Below are 15,429 nucleotides of genomic sequence, written 5' to 3'. Positions count from 1 at the left end.
GTGGTAATGTGACCATCACTTATTTGCACCGTGGTGTCTAGGAAGTGGACCTCCCGTGTAGATTGGTCCAGGCTGAGGTTGATGGTGGGGTGGAAGCTGTTGAAATCGTGGTGGAATTTTTCCAGAGACTCCTTCTCATGGGTCCAGATGATGAAGATGTCATCAATGTAGCGTAGGTAGAGAAGAGGCACGAGTGGACGAGAGCTGAGGAAGCGTTGTTCCAGGTTGTCCATAAAAATATTGGCGTATTGTGGGGCCATGCGGGTGCCCATAGCGGTGCCACTGATCTGGAGATATATATTGTCATCAAATTTGAAATAGTTGTGTGTAAGGATAAAGCATGACAAGCATTACAGTTAGAAATAGCAGCCTGTACCCCACAACAGGCACTGTACAGCAGTGCCTGCTGCTGTGCAAGCCCTAGAGCCCCCCACAGGTGCACCAGTGAGAGAGGGAGGGAGGGTGGTCAGGGTTCCTTGCACCCAGGACACATGCCTGAGGCAACCGTAGGAGCTCAGCGAGCCTAGTTATGGGCATGCATGCTGTGAGTGGGGAGTTGCACAGGAATGCACAGGGCCCTACACTGCACATCTGCAACAGGGGAGCCTCAGCCCCCAGAGCTAGAGTGACCAGAATGTCCTGATTTTATAGGGACAGTCCTGCTTTTTGGGTCTTTTTCTTATATAGGCTCCTGTTACCCCCAACTCCCATCCTGATTTTTCACACTTGCGGTCTGGTCACCCTGCCCAGAGCAGGGGACAGAGCCAGCTCCATGGGGTAAAGGGGGTGCAGCCCTAGCAGCAGAGTGGGGGAGGAGCCAGGCCCATGGGGGAGGGGAAGGGCAGCCCTAGCAGCAGGGAGTGGGAGGACACAGCCCTGTGACGTAAGGGAAGGGCAGCCCCGCAGGGGAGGGACCAGCCCCAGGGGCGGGGGAGGGGAAAGCACCAGTTCCGCAGCGAGCCGCGTGCTCCCCTGTCACGTGGGGAGGGAGCACGCGCTACGCGCTGACCTCACGCGGCGGTAGGCAGCGAGCGCAGCGCAGGCGCATTGCGGGGCGAGTCGCGTCGCGCGGCCGGAGTCCCGGAGCGGAGCGGCCATGTCGGGCGCGGGGGGCGCGGCGGGCTCGGCCCGCAAGCGGCTGCTGAAGGAGGAGGACATGACCAAGGTGGAGTTCGAGACCAGCGAGGAGGTGGACGTGACCCCCACCTTCGACACCATGGGGCTGCGCGAGGACCTGCTGCGCGGCATCTACGCCTACGGTGCGGGGCCGGGCCGGGGGCTGAGGGCCGGGCCGGGCCGGGCCGGGCCCGGGGGCTGAGGGCCGGGCCGGGCCGGGCCGGGGGCTGAGGGACGGGACGGGCGCGGGGCCTCCCTCGCTCGCCTCCGCTGGGGGCTCGGGGGGTCCCCGGGGGGCGGAGCCCGGGCCGCGGTGGAGCGGGCGCTGCAGCCGTTTCCCGGCTCTGGCCGCGCTCCCGGGTGTGGCACGGAACGGGGCCTAACGTGGGCGCCGGGAGCGTGTCCGAGGCTCGGCGCGGAAGTTGCCCCGGCGAGAGCAGATGTAGCTCAGCCAGGGCGCACTCGTTCGTGTGCGGGCGGTTGTGGCCGTGGCAGGGCTCAGCCTGCTGCGGTTACAGGGGCCAGCCAACCTGAGACGTGTCTACACACAGGTGCAGTTACACTGGTTTAACAGTGCCACTTTAACAGCCACTTTGTGTGTCGACCACTGGGCTTTGCAAATCTCCTGCTTACGCTTCGCTCGGGGCTTTGATTTATGAAATATTTACAACGCTACTTTGATACCTACGGGGAAGACATTTTAAAAGCTCTTTCTGTTTAAAACAACATTCTAGGTTTTGAGAAACCATCAGCTATTCAACAGAGAGCGATCAAGCAGATTATCAAAGGAAGAGATGTGATTGCACAGTAAGTGGAATTCTACACTGAAGGAAGAGGATGGAGACGCTTTATTTTTTAAAAGATTGGGAAGATGAGCTAAGTTGCTAACAAGGTCCTCTTAGTTTTTTAAAATACTGGTATTAAACCTTAAACGTTTTAAGAATGAGATCACCAACAACTTGTTTTTGGCTGTGTTTGCATGAAAGAAAATTCACCATCTACAACCTTAAAAAAATGCTATAGGGAAGCAGAGTTCAGAAATAATATTAGTCTAGATGTGATCACAGATGAAATGTCCTGCCCCTCTGCCCATAATAGTTCACTGCTTCTAATTGTATTACCATTCTCTTAAAAGGAAAGCAGTGTAAGAGATGCATGTGCTATAGCCTTGTGTGCTTGTCCATACATTGGCTGCTGATGTTTGTTGAAAATACAAGTGTTGGGGAAAATGAGGGTTGGATTCTGCCAGTAGATTTGCCCTGCTGTACTAGTATGTGCACTGATGCGTTTTCAGGATCTAGCTCTTATTTTGACTGTGTGGTTTTCTGCAGACTACATTTTTTTTAGGTGTTAATGTGGGTGCGCAAACTACCTGTACTTTTTTTAACTGTCTTTATATAGAGTAATATTTTAAGATTACACACTGAATGTATAAACTACATAATTAACATTTTGCTCATGGTTTATGTCAGGCTGCATTAGGATGGTAACTGGAATTTAATATCACAACAGCATATAAAATCTATTTTTATTAATCAAATACACTCTAAGTATGTGATATTGTGCCATATTTATAAAGCTTTACCTCAAATGTTAATTTCCCTCTCCTCCGATTCTCTCTCTATATAGAAGAGCGATTTTTAACTCAGTCTTTGCTAGAGGCTCCCAGATTCAGCATTTTTATTTAAACGTTTAAAAGATTATAGTAAGCTTAGGCCTTATCATTTTATATTCAGATTTTAAATTTTTAAAATCTTAATAATTTAAACATTTTAAAATAGATTTTTAAATTTTTATTTACACTGCTGAAACTTTTAGTCTAATGTAGAATATATTAAAGCACAAATCTGGTAAATGTTTATGCATTCATTTAAGTGTGTATGCAAAAGTTTGCAGGATTGGGCATATGTAACATATCTAGCCCTGTCTACCATGGGAAATTGTGTACATTTGTTTACACTGAGGAACTTTGTTTGAAGTCTTAGGAAGTTTACTGGTTTTAAAGTCTGATGGAATGTTTTTGTAGATGAAACCTTGGTTTCACCTAATATGCCAGTGCTAGCCCCTATTGACTGTCACAGTGCCATCTCATAACCAATCTCAAGACTCAAGTTCTTGCCTACAGTAAGGTCCTGTCAAAGCTATGGAAGCGACCCACAATTGACAAGGAGGGTCAGCCAGAGAGCCTATCTAGGCTGCCCCTAACCAGGGTTGACAACAGCTTGGGAGCTCATGCAGAAAAGGCTATGCTATTTGCTACACCCATTACAAAAAGCATGCTACAGTTCTTTGTGTTGTGTGGTTTGATGTCATGTAGACAAGCTCCCAAGCTGTGTTCAGCTGTACCTGAGTAATAGTCTAGCTGGGCCTTCTGGTAGACCCCCTCCCCCCTTGTGTCAGCCATGTCTATCTAGTGGCTTAAAGTTGACACTACAAAAGGAGAAAAAATTGTGCTCGTGCCTAATGTTTGTTGCTTTGCAAGTAGGGAGTATTAAAGGGTTTTACAAAATCAGCTTGGTTTTTTTTATTTAGAAATTTGGGATTTTTCTGCTGTAAAAGACTTAGCCCTGTCTACACTAGGAAACTATCTGAAAATCTTCCACTGTTGCTTTCAGTGATTCTTCCATGAAGTAAGCAACAGTAGAAGCCCTGGGATTCGCTTTCAGTGTTTAAAAACTACTGTCATAACCCTGTTCAGAGCAGGCTGAATGAATGTGTTAAAACAGTGGTAGTTTCCCAGCATTGCTAATACCAGTGGACCTGAACCATTAACCAATGGTGGGAAACTTCTCTCTCTCAATTAGTGCCTGGGATAGCTAGAACTAGGGAAATGGCGACATTTCAAGTGTAGAAGATGGAAGTGGAGCAGTGTAGAGAGATTTTTAGTCATGGGTTAACACCTGTAACACCTGTTTAACTTCAGTGACTAACATTTTGAATACAGGGATTAGATTAAGATCTAGCACTACACCTTTAGGCTATGTCTACGCTACAGTCTGTCGGCATAACTTAAGTCGCTCAGGGGTGTGAATAAGCCACTCTGAGCGACAGTTACACCAGCATAAGCATTTGTGTGCCCAGTGTAACATCGGTGAGAGAGCTTTCCCCACCAACATAGCTTCTGCCATACATGGAGGCAGTTTTATTAGGCAGTCGGAGAGGTCTCTCCCGTCGACATAGAGCGTCTTCACCAGACACGCTGCAGAGCGGTGCATGTAGATATGCCCTCAGTTGAAATGTGAGCTCCTAGTAAACATGTTCTAAGACTCTCGGGAAAGTCTTCTAGCAAAGCCAGAGAGGCAGATTTGATATTCTTGGAGAGATCTATGGTAAAATACAAGTAGAAAACACCTTTACCAACCCCTTTCCCTGCCCCTTTATGACCTGTTTTGCAAAGAAGCAAAATCATTTCCCAGTCATCATCACAGGCTAATAGTCCCTTAGTTTAGAGAATTGGGGGTTCCAGAGCTGGGGATTTACTAGTGTCAAAATTTTTTTAATTATGCAAATAACAACCATGTTAGCTAAAATTTTGTGAGATACATTGTTGAAAATTAACATTGTCCATTAATTGTAATATTGACTATTAAAGGATTAGCAGAAAAGTTAGCTTTTGTTTGGGGGAAATGTTAAAATTAGCTGTGTGTGTTCTTCAGAAATAGGTTCTTAAATGCTTTATTTTTCCAGGTCACAATCTGGAACAGGCAAAACAGCAACATTTTGCATCTCTGTTCTACAGTGTTTGGATATTCAGGTAACTTTCAGCACTTAAATATACTGCATTTTACAATCTTAAAATGAAACTTTTGAAATAGAGATTTAATAATTTCTATGCATTCACTGTTAAGACTACAACTGGATGAGTGAAGCTTTAAACTGAAATCTTCTAACCATAGGCAATGGAATTTGTCAAATTTAATTTCATCAGATTTTGCCTAAAATCCACTTCTGCAGGAATTTTTAACTCTTGAGCTCTGCGGGGCTGTATTTCTATATTTTAATAGGTGTCACTGGAAGACAGACATGGCCATTTTCTTTTCACTTTTCCCATGCAAGCAACCCATGAGTTCATTGGATCCACTCATGGGACTTAAAGAACCTCCATAGGCCACAATTCTCTAAGGGAAAAATGCTGAAATTTCATCACAATAAAGCTGATTTTTATCAGCCCCGTCCTCTCCAAATGCTCACATCTACATTCTATAAATCCTGAAGTAAATTATCAGGCAGTTATAAAGAGATCAATAGTCCATTTACAGTCTGGCTTCACTTGAGTCTGATTCTTCCTCTCGCAGCTCCCTGCAGTCTAGTAACTTTAAAATAAATTCACATTTTCCAAATGCTAAACTTAGTTCTCAGGGATGTTTCCTTAAAATTTTCAGTGTTCCCAGTGGAAGAGATGTAAATTGTAATCTCTTTGATTTTTGACTAGTAAAATTATACCTGAGGAATCATCTGGTCAATTGTTTTCATCTTTCATGAGAAGTCCACTCACTGCTAGTGGAGCCTCCTCCTGGTTATGTTGGGGATTAGCTCTGCCAAGTGCTGTGTCCTCCTGTGGAAGTGTCTCTCCCATTGTCCTCTTGCACCAGGAACCACAGCCTCCTCTCTGCAACTTAGCCCTTCAGCCAGTTCACTATCTTTGTTTCCCTCCTCTGGGGTAGCAAAGTCTCTCTTGGCAAATGGGCTCAGGTAGTCTTTCCACTCACTGGCCAGCCTCTGCCACTTCCTCAACAGCTGGTAAGGGAGCCTGGGGCTGGCCCTCTCATCAGCAATGAAGCCTATACCTTGCTGCTTCCCCCCCCCTCCAGCCTTGTCCTACCTTCCTGGCCTCCCCTCTCTGGGTTTGCTAGCCTCCCAACTCCCTCCCTGCAGGGAGGAACTGTGAACTACCCAACTCCAAGCGTGCCAACATGCCTCCCTCTTCCTAGGGAATGACTGCAGCCTTTCCCTGCAGCCCCTTTGTCAGCTTTCTGGCTTATATAGGCCCTACTGGTTCCTGGACAGGTGAGCTGCTTCTTATTAAGGCTTCTCTCTGTCTTAATTCCCCCCATCTTGCAACCCCTAATAGGTTAATAGGCCCCTCTGGCCTCCCTTTCAGGGCAGGTGTGGGGAGGACACACCATCATATTCATGTGCAAGCAAAGAACAAATACATTCATAATTAGTAGTTTCCAGAAAGTAGGATTTAGTGTCTGGTTGTAGCTAACATAGTGAAAAACAAGTCAGTGGAGTGAAGCGTCCTGCTGGATGATATTGTTGAATGCGACTTACACAAGGAGGTATTCTCGTGTGCGTGGGTTTGAGCAGGAGCAACTTCTCAGATGAGTTGATTGACCCTTACCCATTTTGTACTAACATTTATGCTGAATCCTTCTTGGTGTCTGTCATTTCCAAGTCCTTCGGGACCCACTGCCCCTGTTATGTTTGGGTGATATTGGACTTGTTCAATTTGTCTGTTTCATTCAGGTCCGTGAAACCCAGGCATTGATTTTAGCACCAACTAGGGAGTTGGCAGTACAGATTCAAAAGGTAAGAATATTTGAAGCTGCCAAACTGAGCACATTCTTTGTGCCTGTAAACTCTTACCAATGTTTTACAGACGTTAGTAAGTGCCCAGTATTACTAGAACAGTTCTTGAATTTTTAGCATTGTGTGGCTTTTCAGTGATGATTTTCCTCCATGGAAAATGAAGTGGTGGTACATATACTACTTACTGTATCTAATACTGTATTAGGATAGTAACAAATTGATAATACTACTGGTTTACTGATACTCCACAGGAATAACTCTTAATTAGCCCAAAAGCGCACATTTTGTTGGTTGCTGAGGTACAGTGGGCGCTCTTAATGTTAGAATCTCTGACAGTACAGTGTTGTTTTTCCTCTTATTATGCTCACATGTTGCAACAATTAACTTTTTGGCATTGCAGTGAACCTTCTATAAACATAGCTGTGATGTGTGCAGATCTCTTGGAGATGTTGGGAAGCTGAATTTATTCATCTTTTCTGTCCAGTCTGGGTGGGAGATTGCAGGCTTAGAAGATATCCAGTGGAGTGTGTTGAAATCTTTGCCTTGATTCTATAGCTTTTTATCCTGGATTTTTGGAATGTGGCACCATAGCATTTTCTCTTTCTTCGAGCTTCAAAAAAATCCCCCAGTTTGACTGAGAAACTCATACATAGCTAGAAATGCCATAATCAGAGAAAGTGTTGCCTCATTTATACAGATTGTCATTCCTCTGTTTAAATTCAGCTGCAGATTTTCTGACACTTGTGATTTGACCTACCAACTTGTTCCTGCCCATGGTCCTGAAACTCCCTTATCAGTGCGGGAGGTTTGTGTTTGTGCTTCTATTTCTGCATACAAAGTGTCTCCAAAGATGCCTAAGACATGACAGCAGTCCTCCCTTTCACACTCCTGCATTACAGATGAAGCACAGGACTAGCACCACAGGCTGGAGCAGGGGGCAGAAAGGTGTGTGGTTGGAAAGAGCTGCATGTAAATAGTGGAGTGCTGCAAACAGGGAGGGACCTGTCTAGGGATCTCATAGCAAATAGTTTGTGGTGCTATTGTAAACTGTCTAAATGTTTGTTCTATGCTGACTTGACACAGGGCCTTCTTGCTCTTGGTGACTACATGAATGTGCAGTGTCATGCCTGTATTGGAGGCACAAACGTTGGTGAAGATATCCGAAAACTGGATTACGGACAGCATGTTGTTGCTGGCACACCAGGCCGTGTGTTTGGTAAGGAGGTCACTGGCTAGCAATGCCATATCTGGCTTAATACCCAAGATGCACATAATGGTTCAGGATAAATTTTGTATACTTCATGCTTAAGGGATTGTTCTGCTCCTGTGAATGTGAAGTGGTGTGAAAACTCCATTTAAAGGGACACCGTAAACCTAAACACTCTAACTTTTACCAACTATTAACAGTAACTTCTAAGATCACTCTAGCTGAAAGACTTGGAGACAGAAATCATTTTGTTGTTTTTTCAGTTTATCATGTATAGTCAATTTCACTTCTCCTGACTAATCACTTTCCCTTGTTTGTGTGGGAACAAGGAAGAGAATAATTTACTAGGAAAATGTTATTGCACAAGCCCAGAAATTGGTATGAGGCTCAGGGGGGAGGTGTAGGAGTTGAAGCTACTCAATTGTTTTGTTTTTTAATTGACTAGATTAAAAACAATTTGAATTCTTTGCGGTTTCTAAAAAGTTCTCGGCAATATATTTCCACTCAAAACTAGCTACCAGTAGTCCTCTCTTGGCTAGTCCAGTGTGCCAATGCAGCTTTGTTTTCTGGTTTCTCTATAATAACTTCAATTTTTATGGCTACTGAAAGGTGCCTGGGATGACAACATTGGAGACTGCATTCCTCTTACAGTGCAGGCATGGCACGGCCAGTAGCGGTGCAGGCTTCTTGCACTGCCCTGCCAGTGTACCTCAGTGCTGACTTACACCTCCTGGGCTGAATATCCATCCTTTTCAGTCCTTGGAGACTCTGAGCCTGGCAACAAGTGTCGGTTCTGGTTGTATTTATAACGTATCGGTATGTTTAGTTTGGAAAAGAGGAGATTAAGGGGGACGTGGTAGCAAACTTGAAAGGCTGCCATAAAAAAAGATGAAGAAAAGCTGTTCTCTCTTGCCACAGAGGGCAGGACAAACAGCAGTGGGTTCAAACTTCAGCACTGCAGGTTTAGATTAAACCTCATGAAACACTTCCGAACTGTAAGAAGAGTAGGGCTATGGAACAGATGCCTAGGGAGGTTGTGGAAACTCCTTCACTGCAGGCTTTCAAAAGGAGGCTGGGAAGCCATCTGGCCTGGATGGTTTGCGGAATGCATAGATAAGTAGAACTGTTTGACAGTGGCAGTTAAAGAGTATTGCAAGTATCTGTGTCGCTGGAAACTTTCATGATACTGAACTGGAACCTTGCAGATATGATTCGTCGTCGAAGTTTAAGGACTCGTGCTATCAAAATGCTGGTTTTGGATGAAGCTGATGAGATGCTCAATAAAGGTAAAAAATATCCTTTGCACTCCTCCCTCCACCTGATGCTCTAGTATGCATAGCACTGGGAATCCTCTTGCCAAAGGGCATGTAATGTAGCTGGTTAGAACGTCAATAGCCCTATGGCTACACCTAACCTGATACAGTGAGATCCCTTAGTTTGATTCCAGGGGTGTGCGTTCTTCTTATCTCCATTTTTTGTGGAGTACAGTGCTTTTGGAGTGTGGGGGATAAGATAAGAGTTGAAGTTATCTGGGTTACTTTAGCTGGGAATTCATTACTTCCCAATGTTTGTCTTTAAGTGTAACCTTAATTTTGAATTCCAGAGTCAGTGTAAGAAAAGTGTTCAAAGAAAATGCAAACATTAACACTGCTGTGCTATTTGGTTTGCTTTGGCAGGTTTTAAAGAACAGATTTATGATGTGTACAGATACCTGCCCCCAGCTACTCAGGTGGTTCTGATCAGCGCTACCTTGCCTCACGAAATCCTGGAGATGACCAATAAATTTATGACTGACCCAATCCGCATCTTGGTTAAACGGTGAGTGATGTTCCCACGAGAAAAGCAGCTCTCGAGTTCCACCAGAAGTTGGGGGCTCATCAGTCTCTGAAATTAGTCTTCCTCTGTAAGTGATGGCTTTTGAATGTGATTGCTTCAAAATCCTTCCTTGTTGGACTAGAAAGGGATTGGTTAAGGCTGTAAACTTGCTTTAAAGTGCAAAGCCCATTCAGATGTTTCTTCTAGTTAGCGGCTGTTTGCCAAGCAGCTTTCAGACCTTCTGTCCTAAAACTTGGGATAGTTTTGTTCATTTTCCAACAGCTGCCCTCTGCAGCAAACATCTCCACTTCGTAGCACTCTGCAGCTTCCCTCCAGCCTGACTGGCAGCTCCTACTCTGCTCCCCAAACCACTTCTGATTCTTCTTCATGGCCTTCTCCCGTGCAGTGCCCTCCTCCTAGAGATTCCTTCTTCACCCCTGCCCTGCCACCTCTTGCTCCTATAAAGGTGACCCACAAGATATTTTGATGCCTTCTCTCACATTTTACCATGTGTGAAGTAGGTTTAAGAAGTGTTGCACCTTGGAAATACCTGGAAAGCTCAATCTGGGCTTCCTGGGTTTTGCTGGAAGACTTTTGAGGGAGTGAGGAGGGTCTGATATGTCTCTCAGCTTTCACATCAAACCAAAGGGGATGGGGTGTTTGGATCTTTAACAGACCTCTTTTGTCCCAAATACTCATTATACATTGGAGTTCTATGGGTGGCAACAAAACCAGAGTTCTAAGCAGGCTAAGTAATGAGTCTTCCCTGTGCTTAGCCATCTCTCTTGTGATGTCACAATCACATTAGATTTCAAGTCTTTGTGACAGAGCTCCTAATGTCAAAAGCAGCAGCACTGAAAACCTCACCTTTTGGGTCCTCTGCGTGTAGTGTGTGCAGGGCACAAGCTCAGTTTTGTCATGTGGGTCGCCTTTATGTCCATCCTCAAAGCACAATTCCCCAGGGACACTTCTGAACCACTAACAGTGCATGAACCATTCCTCAAATCTGCATAACTCTTAAATTGTGTGCATCACTTCACATAAGCGGGTGCATGACCCTTAGACTCCCCTGCATCACTGCTTCCTGTTGATTTAGGCCCCAGTCCCACAAATTGGTCAGCACATGCAGACGCATCTAGCCCTTCACTGAGGTTCAGTACATGCACACAACTCTTTCACATGGAACAGGTTGCATTCAGAGCCTTACTGGAACTTCCAGGCAGGGTCTCCCTCTCTGTCTGCTTTGTAAAGCACCATGTTCATGTAGGACCTTGTATAAATAAAATATCACCAATTCACAGTGTATGTGACAATAGTATCAACTCTGTTCAGTGTGGCTGGTGGGTTGAATGTATTGGCTTACAGACTGCCCTGAAATGTCTGCCCATTAAAAGACACGATGGCTCTTTTCTGTGTGCAGTGATGAATTGACTCTGGAAGGAATCAAACAGTTTTTTGTGGCCGTGGAAAGGGAAGAATGGAAGTTTGATACGCTGTGCGATCTGTACGACACACTCACTATCACGCAGGCTGTCATCTTCTGTAACACCAAGAGGAAGGTATGGCAGCAACATATGTGTTCATGTTTGTCTATAATGGTAGCTGTGGTGTTTCCCTGGCCTACCAGTTATCAGTATCTAATAATGTGAGACTGAAGACGAGAGGCCAACTCTTAGCCTGGGAACTGCTAATCTCAGTAGTTTCTCTTGCTTTAAACTGCAGCCTCCTGCTCATGGCGATTGGCATATCCACTCAATGCGTTTTGTTATTAAAAGCCAAAGAAAATTCCACTCAAATGTTAGGATCCCTCTTCTAACTACTACTTTCCAGGTTGTCTCTAGTAAACTAGAGAATCTGCTGAGGGATCTGGAGAATTTTCTACCACTAGCCATTTTTTAACTCAAGACTGGACTAGAGCCAATCTTAAAAAACATCCAAAGAGGAATTATTGTGGGGATGGTCTGTGGCCTGTGCTATGCAAGTCAGACTAGATGATCACAGTGGTCTCTCACCTCCCAGACCTGCTGGCCCTTGGTTACACTGATTGAGCCTCCTGGCTGAGGCATGTTGGGTGGGATGAGCCCTGGCTAGTGAAGGCTGCTGAAAAGAGGAAGAACGTTGTCCTCCCTCCAGCCTGGCCTGGAAAGTGTTGTCGAATTTACCTGCAGAAGCCCAGGGAATTGTAAATCATGGTGCTGTTGAACTGCCTAGCAGGTCTTTTAACTAACCAACATGAACTGTGACTTGATGTTGACTAAAGCAGCATGTAATGGGCAGTGGAACCAATTGGCAAAGAGATTTTGTGCCCTGATTTGAGACTATTTAGCTAGGAGTTTTTGAAACTAGAACCAGATGGCACTGGGTGCCTGTTCGAGACATGCTAACCTGGCACTGGGTTTCTTGTTGGTTAGGTTGAAATCAAGCTAGTCCATAACCAGTTATGTGCTGTCCTGTCGCCATCTTGTCCATGAAGAGAATTGCGATCAAAGGTCGAGTTGCCCTTTTAGAACAGTAAAATTGACTAGCAAGTAGAGGTCCAAAGTCCCCTTGAGACTATGGAAACAAAACTGCACCACAGGAGGAAATTCGACTCCCTGTCGAGGGGGCCGAGAGACGAATACAGCTTTTCCCATCAAACAGGCAAGACCACTGCTAGGTCTGCATGCCCCTCCCTGGCGTCTAGGGACAGCTTGAGTTGTCACTCACAGATGTTTAGGAATAGTGGAGCTTGCTCTTTCTAGAACAGCACTCTCTCCCTGGATGGTTTTACTGCCCACGCAAGTATATTGAAGAGGCCCAGCTGTCTCCATGTGGAGTTAGTCCTGGTTGTTGCTTATTAGCTAGTAGTGAGTCTTGCAGGTGTTAGTTCAAATCAGTGATCCAGTGTTGCTAGGATAGAATTCACTGAACCTTGCATTGGGTCCGTGCTTGATGTTCCACAGGCGGGATGCTGACTGCATTTTCCTCCTGAAAGTCTAATCTTCAGAAGCAGTTGTGGAGATGTTTTGTGGCACCCTCTAACCTCTGCACTTCTTCATGAAAGCTCCATAAGAGCGTGCTTCTTCAATCATGACTAGAAAACTATTATTTCAGGAACAAACAGCGTGATAGTACATGTACAGAACTAACCCTGGCTACCTCTTTGTGCGTGCAGGTTGACTGGCTAACGGAGAAGATGAGAGAAGCCAACTTCACGGTGTCATCAATGCATGGTGATATGCCACAGAAGGAGAGAGAATCCATCATGAAAGAGTTCAGATCCGGGGCAAGGCAAGTGACTTAATACTCTTCTGTGTATGGTGTTAAAGCATGAGACCAGGATTCCCTCCCCAATGTCCTATGGGAGGGTGGCTGAACTATGTCTTCAATATCTATCCCTCTGCATCTCTGTCCTGAAAGCCCCTTCACCTTTTCATCCTCATTTCTGGTGATTCTAGAATAAGCTATAAGATGAAAATATTAGAGTTCTGAGATCACTGGACTGCCCTTCCATAGCTCCTCAGCGTGGGGGACCTCTGCGTAGGCTGGCTGGAGAACTGCTGTGTTAGAAGTAGAATGAGCCCATGGTATTTAGTAAGAGTATCTGGGAGCTGGAGAAAGCTGCAGAGACTGAGCTTCATTTCTCAGCACGCGGAAGGAGTTGTCTCTGACTGTGCCATACCAGGCAGCTGCTGTTGAATGAGATACTTTGTACTGGAGGTTTTCAGCTCCCTTCTTCCCCTGACCCTCCCTAAAAGCTCTAGTTTCTTGTGTATTCTCCCTGGAGGAAGCAGATAGTTGGGTCCCCCTGTGGAGACCTAGAAGGAGCCTCCCGCTGAAGCAGCAGAACATGAAATGACTCATTCCATCTGCTAAATATCAAAATGAGCTGCTTACCAGCTGTCCTGTCACCAAGGGGATGGCATGAGCAATTTGATTACAGTAGAACCCATTTGATGAAGTAATAGGGGATCAAGGAGTTTATACAATTGAATTCCTCAGCTGTAGTATCTCCAATGTGGAAGTTGCAACAAGTGCACTGCATTGCTTTGCAGGACAGGAAATCCATTTGCAGTGCATTGAAAGCGTTTAGTATAAAGGGATGTCAGCTTATGCATAACAAATGCGATGTTGATGAAGGAATGTGTATTTTGTCAGGAAAATGAATTGTATAATGGGTTAGTCATGAGATTCATGTTGGTAAAATTGGAGTTTGACTGTAGCTGTTTGAAAGTTTTCTTAGCAGCTTTAGGAAACTAGTTAATAAGTGACACTTGTCCTGTCAGTGCACTGCAGGAAGGTGGTGGTTAATGTCTCCCTAACTCATTTCACAACACCCTTCCGGTGGGATTGGAGTGCAATAACTCTGCTCTTCTCTCTTGGCAGCCGTGTGCTTATTTCTACAGATGTGTGGGCCAGGGGCTTGGACGTTCCTCAGGTGTCCCTGATCATTAACTACGACTTGCCCAACAACAGAGAACTGTATATACACAGGTACAGGAATGGCTACTTTTATTAAGTCTTATTCAACTATGACTACCCAGTCAACTAATGCTGGATCCTTTCCTTCAACAGAATTGGTAGATCAGGTCGGTATGGCCGAAAAGGTGTTGCCATCAACTTTGTAAAGAATGATGACATCCGTATCCTGCGTGATATTGAACAGTACTACTCTACCCAGATTGATGAGATGCCCATGAATGGTGAGTGTAGGGTGCAGCCAAATACGACTCTTCCTAGCTCAGCTGGGCAGAATGGCAGCTGGCCCCTAACCTAGTTGTGTATCACTATGTAAAATGTTATTTCAACAGAATCAAATAGGGAAACTTAAAATACTGTTTTATTGTACTGAAGTTTTTGGCCATTTGTAAACTCAAATCCTAGGGGATTGAGAGGTATTTGTATTCTAGTGAAGAGGCTGAAGCAGTTGTGTGCATTAGCTGTAGTACTGCTGCAACAGTGTGCTGCATTTTTAGCATAGGCTTAACTTATGTTCTCTCTCTTTCAATTCAGTTGCTGATCTTATTTAAAGAAGCAAGACCTGCTGAAGGCCAGTAGAAGGGGAAGGGGAGAGCTCCATTTTAGACTTTACAAGGAGTCAGTCTTATGTGCTATTTTTATTTAACCGTGACATTTGTGAAGTCCCTTAGAGGAACACTGCCCTTTGCTTGATGTAATCTGCAAATTAGGATGTGTAAATAATGTGTCCACGGCCATTCTACCTTTTTTCAATTAAAATTTTACCACAAACTCTCTCTCTGCTCACTAACTCTAAGATGGTAACTAGCAAAACTAGGTCCAAAGAGGTGTCTTACAGTTGGATGCAGTGTTATGAAATGGCAGTAGACATCAAATATACTTAAGCCCCTCAAAAACATAACATACAAACCTCCCACTCACATTTATTCCAGTTGAAACATTCCTGTAAGTGCCCTGTTGGTTTGTGTAAGGAAAGGAAGTCAGCATGAGTCTGAACTCTTCCACTCTTGGGAAGCAAGTTGTACTAGTTAGTAAGATAAGTTCATGGTGGCTCAGTGCATAAGCTGTTTACTTTTATACCAGACCCAGTGTGGGGACTCCCCTGTCTCAGTGAGGTTAGGGTTATCCAAAGTGGCATTTCATTGGTGGTGGTAGATTGTGGAGTGTTGAACAGGAGCAAATGTAAGCACACCCTGGCTGTGTGGGAGTTAAAGATTTTTAATAGCATAGGGGGTTAGGTGAATGTCTTGCTGTCCCTGACCACTGGGTTCTCTTGCAGTGTTTACTCTGACAGACCTTAT

The 15,429-nt window shown here is 44.9% G+C and overlaps 1 protein-coding gene across 1 annotated transcript; it reads left to right on the top strand.

Moving 5' to 3' along the window:
• The first annotated feature begins 1,073 nt into the window (after window positions 1–1,073).
• EIF4A3 (eukaryotic translation initiation factor 4A3) lies at window positions 1,074–14,899 on the top strand. Its single transcript, XM_050951690.1, has 12 exons — window positions 1,074–1,259; window positions 1,851–1,923; window positions 4,804–4,870; window positions 6,586–6,648; window positions 7,732–7,864; window positions 9,061–9,141; window positions 9,532–9,673; window positions 11,091–11,229; window positions 12,825–12,940; window positions 14,036–14,143; window positions 14,225–14,352; window positions 14,663–14,899. Exons 1-12 carry the CDS (start codon window positions 1,097–1,099, stop codon window positions 14,677–14,679), a joined length of 1,230 nt encoding a protein of 409 aa, XP_050807647.1. The 5' UTR covers window positions 1,074–1,096; the 3' UTR covers window positions 14,680–14,899.
• Window positions 14,900–15,429: the final 530 nt, after the last annotated feature.

Source organism: Gopherus flavomarginatus, chromosome 4 (assembly GCF_025201925.1).
Source record: "Gopherus flavomarginatus isolate rGopFla2 chromosome 4, rGopFla2.mat.asm, whole genome shotgun sequence".
Classification (NCBI taxonomy): Eukaryota; Metazoa; Chordata; order Testudines; family Testudinidae; genus Gopherus; species Gopherus flavomarginatus.
The sequence above is the reverse complement of the archived record's forward strand: the minus strand, read 5'-3'. Positions and strand labels throughout refer to the sequence as shown.